Source organism: Myxocyprinus asiaticus, chromosome 2 (assembly GCF_019703515.2).
Source record: "Myxocyprinus asiaticus isolate MX2 ecotype Aquarium Trade chromosome 2, UBuf_Myxa_2, whole genome shotgun sequence".
In the NCBI taxonomy this organism is placed as follows: Eukaryota; Metazoa; Chordata; class Actinopteri; order Cypriniformes; family Catostomidae; genus Myxocyprinus; species Myxocyprinus asiaticus.
This window is the reverse complement of record NC_059345.1, coordinates 60,433,239-60,451,660: the sequence shown is the minus strand read 5'-3', so window position 1 is coordinate 60,451,660 and position 18,422 is coordinate 60,433,239. Positions and strand designations below refer to the sequence as shown.

The window sequence follows — 18,422 nt, the reverse complement described above, 5'->3', positions numbered from 1 at the left end:
ATCTCTGCAGCACTCCACCAATCAGGCCTGTATGGTAGAGTGGCCAGACGGAAGCCACTCCTCAGTAAAAGGCAAATGACACCCCACCTGGAGTTTGCCAAAAGGCACCTGAAGGACTCTCAGACCTTGAGAAACAAAGATTGAACGCTTTGGCCTGAATGGCAAGCATCATGTCTGGAGGAAACCAGGCACCGCTCATCACCTGGCCAATACCATCCCTACAGTGAAGCATGGTGGTGGCAGCATCATGCTGTGGGGATGTTTTTCAGCGGCAGGAACTGGGAGACTAGTCAGGATCGAGGGAAAGATGAATGCAGCAATGTACAGAGACATCCTTGATGAAAACCTGCTCCAGAGCGCTCTGGACCTCAGACTGGGGCGAAGGTTCATCTTCCAACAGGACAACGACCCTAAGCACACAGCCAAGATAACAAAGGAGTGGCTATGGGACAACTCCGTGAATGTCCTTGAATGACCCAGCCAGAGCCCAGACTTGAACCCGATTGAACATCTCTGGCGAGATCTGAAAATGGCTGTGCACCGACGCTCCCCTTCCAACCTGATGGAGCTTGAGAGGTCCTGCAAAGGAGAATGAGAGAAACTGCCCAAAAATAGGTGTGCCAAGCTTGTAGCATCATACTCAAAAAGACTTGAGGCTGTAATTGGTGCCAAAGGTGCTTCAACAAAGTATTGAGCAAAGGCTGTGAATACTTATGTACATGTGATTTTTTTTTTTTTTTTTTTCGTTTTTTATTTTTAATAAATTTGCAAAGATTTCAAACTTCTTTCACGTTGTCATTATGGGGTATTGTTTGTAGAATTTTGAGGAAAATAATGAATTTAATCAATTTTGGAATAGGGCTGTAACATAACAAAATGTGGAAAAAGTGAAGCGCTGTGAATACTTTCCGGATGCACTGTAGGTGTCAAAACAACTGGCCTTTTGACGACACCTGTGCTATGACTTTTCTAATGGATTGGGGGTACGGTGCACCCCTGGGGGGCAAAAAACGTCCCAAAAATTTCCCATAGGCATACTATGGCAAGGGTCTCGCCCATGAAAACATTTTTTTTCCCTATTATGGCAGTTAATGCAAGAAAGTTGTCAAATCATATCTCCCAGTCAGAATGTCATAGAGACATGGGGGCGGGCTCATTTCAATCGGGCTACCAATCAGTCTTTAAAGATCATTTTGGAAATGGTGTAGCCACGCCCTAGCAACCATATACGGCACCCTAGCAACCACACCCATAGACTTCCATTCAAAATGTCTCAGAAGGATATCTTCAGAACAGAATGTCGTAAAAACGTGGGGATTGAATCTTATGAGTCAGGTTAGTTAGCAGCCAATAAGAATCTTTCTTTTTTTTTTTTTTTTTTGTGTTTTCAGTTGAAATGACCTGTTTAATAGTCAGCAATGTTAAAAATAATATATATGTATGTGTGTGTGTATATATATATACACACACACACATCATCATCCTATTTACTACATCCATTAGAAGCTGCACTTAATGTACAGTGGCAGTTCAAGAAAATGACATGTAATTTTTTTTCCCTAACTATCTTTTTTCCCTATGTTGCCATATTTCCCTACAATTAGCAACTCTTAACCAAGAAAAGTTTACTTTGATCTAAAATGGCCTGTTAAAATACAAAAAAGGCAAAGGTAAAAAAAAATATATATATATATATATATATATATATATACAGGTGCATCTCAATAAATTAGAATGTCGTGGAAAAGTTCATTTATTCCGGTAATTCAACTCAAATTGTGAAACTCGTGTATTAAATAAATTCAATGCACACAGACTGAAGTAGTTTAAGTCTTTGGTTCTTTTAATTGTGATGATTTTGGCTCACATTTAACAAAAACCCACCAATTCACTATCTCAAAAAATTAGAATATGGTGACATGCCAATCAGCTAATCAACTCAAAACACCTGCAAAGGTTTCCTGAGCCTTCAAAATGGTCTCTCAGTTTGGTTCACTAGGCTACACAATCATGGGGAAGACTGCTGATCTGACAGTTGTCCAGAAGACAATCATTGACACCCTTCACAAGGAGGGTAAGCCACAAACATTCATTGCCAAAGAAGCTGGCTGTATCCAAGCATGTTAACAGAAAGTTGAGAGGAAGGAAAAAATGTGGAAGAAAAAGATGCACAACCAACCGAGAGAACCGCAGCCTTATGAGGATTGTCAAGCAAAATCGATTCAAGAATTTGGGTGAACTTCACAAGGAATGGACTGAGGCTGGGGTCAAGGCATCAAGAGCCACCACACACAGACGTGTCAAGGAATTTGGCTACAGTTGTCGTATTCCTCTTGTTAAGCCACTCCTGAACCACAGACAATGCCAGAGGCGTCTTACCTGGGCTAAGGAGAAGAAGAACTGGACTGTTGCCCAGTGGTCCAAAGTCCTCTTTTCAGATGAGAGCAAGTTTTGTATTTCATTTGGAAACCAAGGTCCTAGAGTCTGGAGGAAGGGTGGAGAAGCTCATAGCCCAAGTTGCTTGAAGTCCAGTGTTAAGTTTCCACAGTCTGTGATGATTTGGGGTGCAATGTCATCTGCTGGTGTTGGTCCATTGTGTTTTTTGAAAACCAAAGTCACTGCACCCGTTTACCAAGAAATTTTGGAGCACTTCATGCTTCCTTCTGCTGACCAGCTTTTTAAAGATGCTGATTTCATTTTCCAGCAGGAATTGGCACCTGCCCATTTAAAAGTTGGTTAAATGACCATGGTGTTGGTGTGCTTGACTGGCCAGCAAACTCACCAGACCTGAACCCCATAGAGAATCTATGGGGTATTGTCAAGAGGAAAATGAGAAACAAGAGACCAAAAAATGCAGATGAGCTGAAGGCCACTGTCAAAGAAACCTGGGCTTCCATACCACCTCAGCAGTGCCACAAACTGAACACCTCCATGCCACGCCGAATTGAGGCAGTAATTAAACAAAAGGAGCCCCAACCAAGTATTGAGTACATATACAGTAAATGAACATACTTTCTAGAAGGCCAACAATTCACTAAAAATGTTTTTTTTATTGGTCTTATGATGTATTCTAATTTTTTGAGATAGTGAATTGGTGGGTTTTTGTTAAATGTGAGCCAAAATCATCACAATTAAAAGAACCAAAGACTTAAACTACTTCAATCTGTGTGCATTGAATTTATTTAATACACGAGTTTCACAATTTGAGTTGAATTACTGAAATAAATTAACTTTTTCACGACATTCTAATTTATTGAGATGCACCTGTATGTATGTATGTGTATATATATATATATATATATATATATTTTTTTTTTTTTTTTTTTTTACAAGTACAGGAGTACGTCTGTTTGACCACTGCACCACGATCCTGCAAACCTTTTTTCAACTGTGAGCATGTACCGCATTATATTTTCCCCCATAGGTTCTCATTTTTTCCATCAAATTCTGACTGTTATGGTCCGTTTTTGTCATTTCATAAGAGCTAAGGAAGTTAATTAATAGAGTAAAAGTATATTTCAGTCATTTTAGTGATCTAATACAGGTTTGGTCTGGTGCTCTTTGGACCCACAGTGGAAAAGGGGTACAGGTGCCAACGGCAACATTTACAGCTCCATAAAAAGCATTTTTACAAGCATATGATCAAACTGCTGCTTCTCACTGATAATCTTTTGTTGTCCCTATGCCATAACCTCAACGTGACTGACAGCTGTTGGTCAGCGTGTCAGGAGGGGCAGATCACTGGAGTTCATTATCAGACTGGAGTCCAGATTCAAGCTCTCCTGGTCAAAGTTTGGTTTCTTTGTGGAGCCTTCTCCAAGCCCTTCAATATCCATCAAATCGCTGTTCACATCAGAGTCATTAAGAGCACTCAGAGTCAAATCTGCTGGTTTAGGGTTCTTAATTGCCGGTGGTAAAGATGGAGCACTCTGCAATCCTGTTGTCACGACAACCTGAGAGGTTGGCACAGTGATAACCGTGGGGGCCACTGATGCTGGAGGAGGTGGTAGCGTTACAGAGGTTTTCTTCATTGTTTTTTTAGGGGACTCTGAAGTGAGTGGGACCCTGCTGTCCTCATACAGCTTCCTTTTCACTGTTGTCTTAATTTGGGCAACAGTACGCTCCTTTATGACTGAGCTGATGCTGTTCAAATCATCACCAAAGCGCCGAACTGCAGAACTCAGCATCTCGATCTCTGTGTCGGTCCATTTGGCACCTGCTGGAGAAGAGTCTGCCACTGGATGCAGCTGCATGGTCAGTTCGCCCAGTTTAGTGAATGCAGCACCTGCAGCCGAGAAACTCTCGCCCACCTTCGTGGAAGCCGAGGTCATGCTGGAATGATGAGACCAAATCAACAGAAATGACACAAATACAAAACAATCTAGTCAAGTTTCAAAAAGGCTGCCTCTATGTACAGCTGAAAACTTTCAAAACAGTAATATTGTTGGAGTCATGCACTGATTTACTGTATAAATAAATGATGCAATATTTCTTATATATAAATAATACTATTTCCTTATAATTGGCAAGCACGTAACATCAATAAGAATCTTTCTGTTCACTGGCTAGCCATGCCCTGGCAACCATTTAGAGCACCCTAGCAACCAAACACCATTGACTTCCATTCAAAATCACTAAGATGGTTATCTCAGGATCAGAATGCCGTAGAGACTTCCGGGTTGATGTATTTCACTCAGGATAGCAAGGAGCCTAACTGCCTAGCGACCACATGGGATTACCCTAGCAACCATGTAACAAAACACATATCTCTGCACCAGAATATCGTAGGCATTTCCGAGTTATTTCACTCAGGAGAGCAAGGAGCCTCATTAAGTTTCACTCTGGTAACTGCCTAGCGACCACATGGGATTACCCTAGCCACCAAGTAACAAATCACATATCTCTGCACCAGAAAATCGTAGAGACATCCGGGTTGACTTATTTCACTCAGGATGGCAAGTAGCCATGTTAAGTATCACCTTGGTAACTGCCTAGCAACCAGATGGGGTTACCCTTGCAACCAAGTAACAAATCACATATCTCTGCACAAGAAAATCGTAGAGACATCTGGGTTGACATATTTCACTAAGGATGGCAAGTAGCCATGTTAAGTATCACCTTGGTAACTGCTTAGCAACCAGATGGGGTTACCCTTGCAGCCAAGTAACAAATCACATATCTCTGCAGCAAGCAAGTAACAAATCACATATCTCTGCACCAGAAAATCTAGAGTATTTCTTTCTTAATACTCAGATTTCATCTTTAAAAATTACTGTATCTCTAAAAATGCATGCAAATTTGTTGGAATGATGCATCTTGAAATATCATGCACTGCACAGCTGCCTTAATGTGAAAAAAATGAAAAGTCATGGTTCATTGATAAAGTAGTGTCATGATGTGAAATGACCTCAAACATCTGTCTAATATTACAAAGTTGCATATGGGCTTTAGAGAGCTGTTTCAAGACGTTGGCTCATTTCTTAAAATTCAGATATCTTCATTATAACGACTGTATATCTCTTATAATGCTTGCAAATTTGTTGTATTGATTTATTTTGACCTGTCATGCACTGCAAAGGTGCCTATGAGTGAAAATACTGAATGTTTATTGATATAGTAGTTAATCTTTATGATATATGACTCCAAACAGCTGTCTAATCTTAAAAAGTTGCAATTTGGTCTTTGAGAGCTTTTTCCAGACGTTTGCACATTTCTTTCTTAATACTCAGATTTCTTATGACTGTATGTCTCATATAATGCATGTAAATTTGTTGTAATGATGCATCTTGAAATATTATGCACTGCACAGCTGCCTTAATATGAAAAAACTGAAAAGTCATGTTTCATTGATAGAGTAGTGAATCCTGATGAGAAATGACTCCAAAGATTAGTCTAATCTTAAAAAGTTGAATTTGGGCCTTTGAGAACTGTTTCAAGAAGTTTGCACAGATCTTTCTTAATACACAGATTTCTTCTTTAAAAATTACTGTATCTTCTAATAATGCATGCAAATTTGTTGTAATGATGTATTATGACCTGTCATGCACTGAATTTCACCTATGAGCGAAAAAAATTAAAAGTCATGTTTCTTGAAATAGTAGTGAATCATGATGTGATATGACCTCATGCAGCTGTCTAATGTTACAAAGTTGCATATGGGCCTTTGAGAGCTATTTCAAGACGTTCGCACAGTTCTTTCTAATACTAAGATTTTTTCATTATAATGACTTTATACCTCTTATAATTTATGGAAACATGTTGTAATGATGGACTTTGCACTGCATGCTCTCTTTAGTGAAAATACTGAAAAGTCTTGTTTATTGAAAAAGTAGTTAATCTTGATGATATATAAATCCAAACAGCTGTCTAACCTTAAAAAGTTGTAATTTGGTCTTTGAGAACTGTTTCCAGACGTTTTAATATTTCTTTCTTAATACTCAGATTTCTTCATTATAATGACTGTATATCTCATATAATGCATGCAAATTTGTTGTAATGATGCGTCTTGAAATATCATGCACTGCACTGCTGTCTTAATGTGAAAAAACTGAAAAGTCATGTTTCATTGAAAAAGTAGTGAATCCTGATGAGAAATGACTCCAAAGATTAGTCTTATTTTAAAAAGTTGCATTGGGGCCTTTGAGAGGTATTTCAAGATATTGGCACAGTTCTTTCTTACTCAGATTTCTTCTTTAAAAATTACTGTATCTTCTAATAATGCATGCAAATTTGTTGTAATGATGCATTGTGACTTGTCATGCACTTTTCATTATTTTAACTCATAGCTAGCATGAGATAATGCATCATTACAACAAATCTGCATGCATTATAAGAGATAAACAGTCATTATAATGAAGAAATATGAATTTGAAGAAAGAAATGGGCAAACATATTGAAACAGCTCTCAAAGGCCAAATTACAGCTTTTTAAGATTAGACAGCTGTTTGGAGTCATATATCATATGAAATTAAAACATCGGAGTATTAGAAAGAACTGTGTGAAAGTCTTGAAACAGCTCTCAAAGGCCCATATGCAACTTTGTAATATTAGACAGCTGAATGAGTTTATATCACATCATGATTCACTACTATATCAATAAACATGACTTCACAGTATGATAACTCATAGGCACCTATGCAGTGCATGATAGGTCAAAATGAATCAATACAAAATATTTGCAAGCATTATAAGTGATATGCAGTCATTATATTGAAGATATCTGAAATTTAAGAAAAGTGCCAACGTCTTGAAACAGCTCTCAAAGACCCATATGCAACTTTGTAATATTAGACAGCTGAATGAGGTTATATCACATCATGATTCACTACTATTTCAATAAACATGACATTTCAGTATGATCACTCATAGGCACCTATGCAGTGCATAACAGGAAAAAATGAATCAATACTAAGAAATTTTGAAGCATTATAAGAGTTATACAGTCATTATATTGAAGTAATCTGAAATTTCAGAACTGTTCGAAAGTCTTGAAACAGCTCTCAAAGACCCATATGCAACTTTGTAATATTAGACAGCTGCATGAGGTTATATCACATCATGATTCACTACTATTTCAATAAATATGACTTTTCAGTATGATCACTCATAGGCACCTATGCAATGCATGATAGTTCAAAATGAATCAATATAAAGAATTGTCAAGCATTATAAGAGATATGCAGTCATTATATTGAAGATATCTGAAATTTAAGAAATGTGCCAACGTCTTGAAACAGCTCTCAAAGACCCAAATACAAATTATTAGATTACACTAATATTTGGAGTCACTTCTCATCAGATTTCATTACTTTTTCAATGAAACATGACTTTTTATTATTTTCACACATTGGCAGTTGTTCAGTGCATGACAGGTCTAAATGCATCCTTACAACATGTTTCCATAAAAAGAAGAGGTATACAGTCATCCTAATTAAAAAATCGGAGTATTAGAAAGAACAGTTCGAAAGTCTTGAAACAGCTCTCAAAGGCCCATATGCTACTTTGTAATATTAGACAACTGCATGAGGTTATATCACATCATGATTCACTACTATTTCAATAAATATCACTATTCAGTATGATCACTCATAGTCACCTATGCAATGCATGATAGTTCAAAATGAATCAATACAAAAAATTGGCAAGCATTATAAGAGATATGCAGTCATTATATTGAAGAAATCTGAAATTTAAGAAATGTGCCAACGTCTTGAAACAGCTCTCAATGACCCATATGCTACTTTGTAATATTAGACAGCAGCATGAGGTTATATCACATCATGATTCACTACTATTTCAATAAATATGACTTTTCAGTATGTTTACTCATAGGCACCTATGCAGTGCATGATAGGTCAAAATGAATCAATACAAAATATTTGCAAGCATTATAAGTGATATGTAGTCATTATATTGAAGAAATCTGAAATTTAAGAAAAGTGCCAACGTCTTGAAACAGCTCTCAAAGACCCATATGCAACTTTGTAATATTAGACAGCTGAATGAGGTTATATCACATCATGATTCACTACTATTTCAATAAACATGACTTTTCAGTATGATCACTCATAGGCACCTATGCAGTGCATAACAGGAAAAAATGAATCAATACCAGGAAATTTGCAAGCATTATAAGAGATATACAGTCATTATATTGAAGTAATCTGAAATTTCAGAACTGATCGAAAGTCTTGAAACAGCTCTCAAAGGCCCAAATACAAATTTTTAGATTACACTAATATTTGGAGTCACTTCTCATCAGATATTATTACTTATTCAATGAAGCAAGACTTTTTATTTTTTTCACACATAGGCAGTTGTTCAGTGCATGAGAGGTCAATATGCATCCTTAAAACATGTTTCCATAAATAATATGAGGTATACAGTTATTATAATTAAAAAATCGGAGTATTAGAAAGAACAGTTCGAAAGTCTTGAAACTGCTCTCAAAGGCCCATATGCAACTTTGTAATATTAGAGAGCTGCATGAGGTTATAACTCTGCATGATTCATTACTATTTCAATAAACATGAATTTTCAGTATGATCATTCATAGGCACCTATGCAATGCATGACAGTTCAAAATGAATCAATACAAAAAATTGGCAAACATTATAAGAGATATGCAGTCATTATATTGAAGAAATCTGAAATTTAAGAAATGCGCCAACGTCTTGATACAGCTGTCAAAGACCCAAATACAAATTATTAGATTACACTAATATTTGGAGTCACTTCTCATCAGATTTCATTACTTTTTCAATGAAACATGACTTTTTATTATTTTCACTCATAGGCAGCTATTCAGTGTATGAGAGGTCAAAATGCAAGCATTGTAAGAGATATACAGTCATTATATTGAAGGAATCTAAAATTTCAGAAATGGGCCAACGTCTTGAAACAGCTCTCAAAGACCCATATGCAACTTTGTAATATTAGACAGCTGAATGAGGTTATATCACATCATGATTCACTACTATTTCAATAAATATGACTTTTCAGTGTTCACTCAGAGGCACCTATGCAGTGCATAACAGGAAAAAATGAATCAATACTAAGAAATTTGCAAGCATTATAAGAGTTATACAGTCATTATATTGAAGTAATCTGAAATTTAAGAACTGTTCGAAAGTCTTGAAACAGCTCTCAAAGACCCATATGCAACTTTGTAATATTAGACAGCTGCATGAGGTTATATCACATCATGATTCACTACTATTTCAATAAATATGACTTTTCAGTATGTTTACTCATAGGCACCTATGCAATGCATGATTTTTCAAAATGAATCAATACAAAAAAATTTGCAAGCATTATAAGAGATATGCAATCATTATATTGAAGATATCTGAAATTTAAGAAATGTGCCAACGTCTTGAAACAGCTCTCAAAGACCCAAATACAAATTATTAGATTACACTAATATTTGGAGTCACTTCTCATCAGATTTCATTACTTTTTCAATGAAACATGACTTTTTATTATTTTCACACATTGGCAGTTGTTCAGTGCATGAGAGGTCTAAATGCATCCTTACAACATGTTTCCATAAAAAGAAGAGGTATACAGTCATCCTAATTAAAAAATCGGAGTATTAGAAAGAACAGTTCGAAAGTCTTGAAACAGCTCTCAAAGGCCCATATGCTACTTTGTAATATTAGACAGCTGCATGAGGTTATATCACATCATGATTCACTACTATTTCAATAAATATGACTTTTCAGTATGATCACTCATAGGCACCTATGCAGTGCATGATAGGTCAAAATGAATCAATACAAAATATTTGCAAGCATTATAAGAGATATGCAGTCATTATATTGAAGATATCTGAAATTTAAGAAAAGTGCCAACGTCTTGAAACAGCTCTCAAAGACCCATATGCAACTTTGTAATATTAGACAGCTGAATGAGGTTATATCACATCATGATTCACTACTATTTCAATAAACATGACATTTCAGTATGATCACTCATAGGCACCTATGCAGTGCATAACAGGAAAAAATGAATCAATACTAAGAAATTTTGAAGCATTATAAGAGTTATACAGTCATTATATTGAAGTAATCTGAAATTTCAGAACTGTTCGAAAGTCTTGAAACAGCTCTCAAAGACCCATATGCAACTTTGTAATATTAGACAGCTGCATGAGGTTATATCACATCATGATTCACTACTATTTCAATAAATATGACTTTTCAGTATGATCACTCATAGGCACCTATGCAATGCATGATAGTTCAAAATGAATCAATATAAAGAATTGTCAAGCATTATAAGAGATATGCAGTCATTATATTGAAGATATCTGAAATTTAAGAAATGTGCCAACGTCTTGAAACAGCTCTCAAAGACCCAAATACAAATTATTAGATTACACTAATATTTGGAGTCACTTCTCATCAGATTTCATTACTTTTTCAATGAAACATGACTTTTTATTATTTTCACACATTGGCAGTTGTTCAGTGCATGACAGGTCTAAATGCATCCTTACAACATGTTTCCATAAAAAGAAGAGGTATACAGTCATCCTAATTAAAAAATCGGAGTATTAGAAAGAACAGTTCGAAAGTCTTGAAACAGCTCTCAAAGGCCCATATGCTACTTTGTAATATTAGACAACTGCATGAGGTTATATCACATCATGATTCACTACTATTTCAATAAATATCACTATTCAGTATGATCACTCATAGTCACCTATGCAATGCATGATAGTTCAAAATGAATCAATACAAAAAATTGGCAAGCATTATAAGAGATATGCAGTCATTATATTGAAGAAATCTGAAATTTAAGAAATGTGCCAACGTCTTGAAACAGCTCTCAATGACCCATATGCTACTTTGTAATATTAGACAGCAGCATGAGGTTATATCACATCATGATTCACTACTATTTCAATAAATATGACTTTTCAGTATGTTTACTCATAGGCACCTATGCAGTGCATGATAGGTCAAAATGAATCAATACAAAATATTTGCAAGCATTATAAGTGATATGTAGTCATTATATTGAAGAAATCTGAAATTTAAGAAAAGTGCCAACGTCTTGAAACAGCTCTCAAAGACCCATATGCAACTTTGTAATATTAGACAGCTGAATGAGGTTATATCACATCATGATTCACTACTATTTCAATAAACATGACTTTTCAGTATGATCACTCATAGGCACCTATGCAGTGCATAACAGGAAAAAATGAATCAATACCAGGAAATTTGCAAGCATTATAAGAGATATACAGTCATTATATTGAAGTAATCTGAAATTTCAGAACTGATCGAAAGTCTTGAAACAGCTCTCAAAGGCCCAAATACAAATTTTTAGATTACACTAATATTTGGAGTCACTTCTCATCAGATATTATTACTTATTCAATGAAGCAAGACTTTTTATTTTTTTCACACATAGGCAGTTGTTCAGTGCATGAGAGGTCAATATGCATCCTTAAAACATGTTTCCATAAATAATATGAGGTATACAGTTATTATAATTAAAAAATCGGAGTATTAGAAAGAACAGTTCGAAAGTCTTGAAACTGCTCTCAAAGGCCCATATGCAACTTTGTAATATTAGAGAGCTGCATGAGGTTATAACTCTGCATGATTCATTACTATTTCAATAAACATGAATTTTCAGTATGATCATTCATAGGCACCTATGCAATGCATGACAGTTCAAAATGAATCAATACAAAAAATTGGCAAACATTATAAGAGATATGCAGTCATTATATTGAAGAAATCTGAAATTTAAGAAATGCGCCAACGTCTTGATACAGCTGTCAAAGACCCAAATACAAATTATTAGATTACACTAATATTTGGAGTCACTTCTCATCAGATTTCATTACTTTTTCAATGAAACATGACTTTTTATTATTTTCACTCATAGGCAGCTATTCAGTGTATGAGAGGTCAAAATGCAAGCATTGTAAGAGATATACAGTCATTATATTGAAGGAATCTAAAATTTCAGAAATGGGCCAACGTCTTGAAACAGCTCTCAAAGACCCATATGCAACTTTGTAATATTAGACAGCTGAATGAGGTTATATCACATCATGATTCACTACTATTTCAATAAATATGACTTTTCAGTGTTCACTCAGAGGCACCTATGCAGTGCATAACAGGAAAAAATGAATCAATACTAAGAAATTTGCAAGCATTATAAGAGTTATACAGTCATTATATTGAAGTAATCTGAAATTTAAGAACTGTTCGAAAGTCTTGAAACAGCTCTCAAAGACCCATATGCAACTTTGTAATATTAGACAGCTGCATGAGGTTATATCACATCATGATTCACTACTATTTCAATAAATATGACTTTTCAGTATGTTTACTCATAGGCACCTATGCAATGCATGATTTTTCAAAATGAATCAATACAAAAAAATTTGCAAGCATTATAAGAGATATGCAATCATTATATTGAAGATATCTGAAATTTAAGAAATGTGCCAACGTCTTGAAACAGCTCTCAAAGACCCAAATACAAATTATTAGATTACACTAATATTTGGAGTCACTTCTCATCAGATTTCATTACTTTTTCAATGAAACATGACTTTTTATTATTTTCACACATTGGCAGTTGTTCAGTGCATGAGAGGTCTAAATGCATCCTTACAACATGTTTCCATAAAAAGAAGAGGTATACAGTCATCCTAATTAAAAAATCGGAGTATTAGAAAGAACAGTTCGAAAGTCTTGAAACAGCTCTCAAAGGCCCATATGCTACTTTGTAATATTAGACAGCTGCATGAGGTTATATCACATCATGATTCACTACTATTTCAATAAATATGACTTTTCAGTATGATCACTCATAGGCACCTATGCAGTGCATGATAGGTCAAAATGAATCAATACAAAATATTTGCAAGCATTATAAGAGATATGCAGTCATTATATTGAAGATATCTGAAATTTAAGAAAAGTGCCAACGTCTTGAAACAGCTCTCAAAGACCCATATGCAACTTTGTAATATTAGACAGCTGAATGAGGTTATATCACATCATGATTCACTTCTATTTCAATAAACATGACTTTTCAGTATGATCACTCATAGGCACCTATGCAGTGCATAACAGGAAAAAATGAATCAATACCAAGAAATTTGCAAGCATTATAAGAGATATACAGTCATTATATTGAAGTAATCTGAAATTTCAGAACTGATCGAAAGTCTTGAAACAGCTCTCAAAGGCCCAAATACAAATTTTTAGATTACACTAATATTTGGAGTCACTTCTCATCAGATATTATTACTTATTCAATGAAGCATGACTTTTTATTTTTTTCACACATAGGCAGTTGTTCAGTGCATGAGAGGTCAATATGCATCCTTAAAACATGTTTCCATAAATAATATGAGGTATACAGTTATTATAATTAAAAAATCGGAGTATTAGAAAGAACAGTTCGAAAGTCTTGAAACTGCTCTCAAAGGCCCATATGCAACTTTGTAATATTAGAGAGCTGCATGAGGTTATAACTCCGCATGATTCATTACTATTTCAATAAACATGAATTTTCAGTATGATCATTCATAGGCACCTATGCAATGCATAACAGTTCAAAATGAATCAATACAAAAAATTGGCAAACATTATAAGAGATATGCAGTCATTATATTGAAGAAATCTGAAATTTAAGAAATGCGCCAACGTCTTGATACAGCTGTCAAAGACCCAAATACAAATTATTAGATTACACTAATATTTGGAGTCACTTCTCATCAGATTTCATTACTTTTTCAATGAAACATGACTTTTTATTATTTTCACTCATAGGCAGCTATTCAGTGTATGAGAGGTCAAAATGCAAGCATTGTAAGAGATATACAGTCATTATATTGAAGGAATCTAAAATTTCAGAAATGGGCCAACGGCTTGAAACAGCTCTCAAAGACCCATATGCAACTTCGTAATATTAGACAGCTGAATGAGGTTATATCACATCATGATTCACTACTATATCAATAAACATGACTTCTCAGTATGATCACTCATAGGCACCTATGCAGTGCATAACAGGAAAAAATGAATCAATACTAAGAAATTTTCAAGCATTATAAGAGTTATACAGTCATTATATTGAAGTAATCTGAAATTTCAGAACTGTTCGAAAGTCTTGAAACAGCTCTCAAAGACCCATATGCAACTTTGTAATATTAGACAGCTGCATGAGGTTAAATCACATCATGATTCACTACTATTTCATTAAATATGACTTTTCAGTATGATCACTCATAGGCACCTATGCAATGCATGATAGTTCAAAATGAATCAATACAAAAAAATTTGCAAGCATTATAAGAGATATGCAGTCATTATATTGAAGATATCTGAAATTTAAGAAATGTGCCAACGTCTTGAAACAGCTCTCAAAGACCCAAATACAAATTATTAGAATACACTAATATTTGGAGTCACTTCTCATCAGATTTCATTACTTTTTCAATGAAACATGACTTTTTATTATTTTCACACATTGGCAGTTGTTCAGTGCATGAGAGGTCTAAATGCGTCCTTACAACATGTTTCCATAAAAAGAAGAGGTATACAGTCATCCTAATTAAAAAATCGGAGTATTAGAAAGAACAGTTCGAAAGTCTTGTAACAGCTCTCAAAGGCCCATATGCTACTTTGTAATATTAGACAGCTGCATGAGGTTATATCACATCATGATTCACTACTATTTCAATAAATATGACTTTTCAGTATGTTTACTCATAGGCACCTATGCAGTGCATGATAGGTCAAAATGAATCAATACCAAGAAATTTGCAAGCATTATAAGAGATATACAGTCATTATATTGAAGTAATCTGAAATTTAAGAAAAGTGCCAACGTCTTGAAACAGCTCTCAAAGACCCATTTGCAACTTTGTAATATTAGACAGCTGAATGAGGTTATATCACATCATGATTCACTACTATTTCAATAAACATGACTTTTCAGTATGATCACTCATAGGCACCTATGCAGTGCATAACAGGAAAAAATGAATCAATACCAAGAAATTTGCAAGCATTATAAGAGATATACAGTCATTATATTGAAGTAATCTGAAATTTCAGAACTGATCGAAAGTCTTGAAACAGCTGTCAAAGGCCCAAATACAAATTTTTAGATTTAACTAATATTTGGAGTCACTTCTCATCAGATATTATTACTTATTCAATGAAACATGACTTTTTATTTTTTTCACACATAGGCAGTTGTTCAGTGCATGAGAGGTCAATATGCATCCTTACAACATGTTTCCATAAATAATATGAGGTATACAGTTATTATAATTAAAAAATCGGAGTATTAGAAAGAACAGTTCGAAAGTCTTGAAACTGCTCTCAAAGGCCCATATGCAACTTTGTAATATTAGAGAGCTGCATGAGGTTATAACTCCGCATGATTCATTACTATTTCAATAAACATGAATTTTCAGTATGATCATTCATAGGCACCTATGCAATGCATGACAGTTCAAAATGAATCAATACAAAAAATTGGCAAACATTATAAGAGATATGCAGTCATTATATTGAAGAAATCTGAAATTTAAGAAATGCGCCAACGTCTTGATACAGCTGTCAAAGACCCAAATACAAATTATTAGATTACACTAATATTTGGAGTCACTTCTCATCAGATTTCATTACTTTTTCAATGAAACATGACTTTTTATTATTTTCACTCATAGGCAGCTATTCAGTGTATGAGAGGTCAAAATGCAAGCATTGTAAGAGATATACAGTCATTATATTGAAGGAATCTAAAATTTCAGAAATGGGCCAACGTCTTGAAACAGCTCTCAAAGACCCATATGCAACTTTGTAATATTAGACAGCTGAATGAGGTTATATCACATCATGATTCACTACTATTTCAATAAATATGACTTTTCAGTGTTCACTCAGAGGCACCTATGCAGTGCATAACAGGAAAAAATGAATCAATACTATGAAATTTTCAAGCATTATAAGAGTTATACAGTCATTATATTGAAGTAATCTGAAATTTAAGAACTGTTCGAAAGTCTTGAAACAGCTCTCAAAGACCCATATGCAACTTTGTAATATTAGACAGCTGAATGAGGTTATATCACATCATGATTCACTACTATTTCAATAAATATGACTTTTCAGTATGTTTACTCATAGGCACCTATGCAATGCATGATAGTTCAAAATGAATCAATACAAAAAAATTGGCAAGCATTATAAGAGATATGCAGTCATTATATTGAAGATATCTGAAATTTAAGAAATGTGCCAACGTCTTGAAACAGCTCTCAAAGACCCAAATACAAATTATTAGATTACACTAATATTTGGAGTCACTTCTCATCAGATTTCATTACTTTTTCAATGAAACATGACTTTTTATTATTTTCACACATTGGCAGTTGTTCAGTGCATGAGAGGTCTAAATGCATCCTTACAACATGTTTCCATAAAAAGAAGAGGTATACAGTCATCCTAATTAAAAAATCGGAGTATTAGAAAGAACAGTTCGAAAGTCTTGAAACTGCTCTCAAAGGCCCATATGCTACTTTGTAATATTAGACAGCTGCATGAGGTTATATCACATCATGATTCACTACTATTTCAATAAATATGACTTTTCAGTATGTTTACTCATAGGCACCTATGCAGTGCATGATAGGTCAAAATGAATCAATACAAAATATTTGCAAGCATTATAAGTGATTTGCAGTCATTATATTGAAGATATCTGAAATTTAAGAAAAGTGCCAACGTCTTGAAACAGCTCTCAAAGACCCATATGCAACTTTGTAATATTAGACAGCTGAATGAGGTTATATCACATCATGATTCACTACTATATCAATAAACATGACCTCAGTATGATCACTCATAGGCACCTATGCAGTGCATAACAGGAAAAAATGAATCAATACTAAGAAATTTTCAAGCATTATAAGAGTTATACAGTCATTATATTGAAGTAATCTGAAATTTCAGAAATGTGCCAACGTCTTGAAACAGCTCTCAAAGACCCAAATACAAATTATTAGATTACACTAATATTTGGAGTCACTTCTCATCAGATTTCATTACTTTTTCAATGAAACATGACTTTTTATTATTTTCACACATTGGCAGTTTTTCAGTGCATGAGAGGTCTAAATGCATCCTTACATGTTTCCATAAAAAGAAGAGGTATACAGTCATTCTAATTAAAAAATCGGAGTATTAGAAAGAACAGTTCGAAAGTCTTGAAACAGCTCTCAAAGGCCCATATGCTACTTTGTAATATTAGACAGCTGCATGAGGTTATATCACATCATGATTCACTACTATTTCAATAAATATGACTTTTCAGTATGATCACTAATAGGCACCTATGCAATGCATGACAGTTCAAAATGAATCAATACAAAAAATTGGCAAACATTATAAGAGATATGCAGTCATTATATTGAAGAAATCTGAAATTTAAGAAAAGTGCCAACGTCTTGAAACAGCTCTCAAAGACCCATATGCAACTTTGTAATATTAGACAGCTGAATGAGGTTATATCACATCATGATTCACTACTATTTCAATAAACATGACTTTTCAGTATGATCACTCATAGGCACCTATGCAGTGCATAACAGGAAAAAATGAATCAATACCAAGAAATTTGCAAGCATTATAAGAGATATACAGTCATTATATTGAAGTAATCTGAAATTTCAGAACTGATCGAAAGTCTTGAAACAGCTCTCAAAGGCCCAAATACAAATTTTTAGATTTAACTAATATTTGGAGTCACTTCTCATCAGATATTATTACTTATTCAATGAAGCATGACTTTTTATTTTTTTCACACATAGGCAGTTGTTCAGTGCATGAGAGGTCAATATGCATCCTTACAACATGTTTCCATAAATA

At 34.5% G+C, this 18,422-nt stretch overlaps 2 protein-coding genes across 2 annotated transcripts in view; one reads left to right on the top strand and one right to left on the bottom strand.

Annotated features, from left to right (window-relative positions):
* The window catches only part of LOC127452865 (aryl hydrocarbon receptor nuclear translocator 2-like), a 1,027,890-nt gene that overhangs the window by 393,907 nt on the left and 615,561 nt on the right, over positions 1 to 18,422 (top strand). The gene's annotated exons all lie outside the window — the stretch shown is intronic.
* Positions 3,698 to 4,331, bottom strand: LOC127453282 (chromatin complexes subunit BAP18-like). Its single transcript, XM_051719535.1, has one exon. It carries the CDS (start codon positions 4,329 to 4,331, stop codon positions 3,717 to 3,719), a length of 615 nt encoding a protein of 204 aa, XP_051575495.1. The 3' UTR covers positions 3,698 to 3,716.

What these genes read in the sequence shown, in the direction of transcription:
- LOC127453282 (XM_051719535.1), bottom strand. Translation starts at nt 4,331, where the DNA reads ATGACCTCGGCTTCCACGAAGGTGGGCGAGAGTTTCTCGGCTGCAGGT.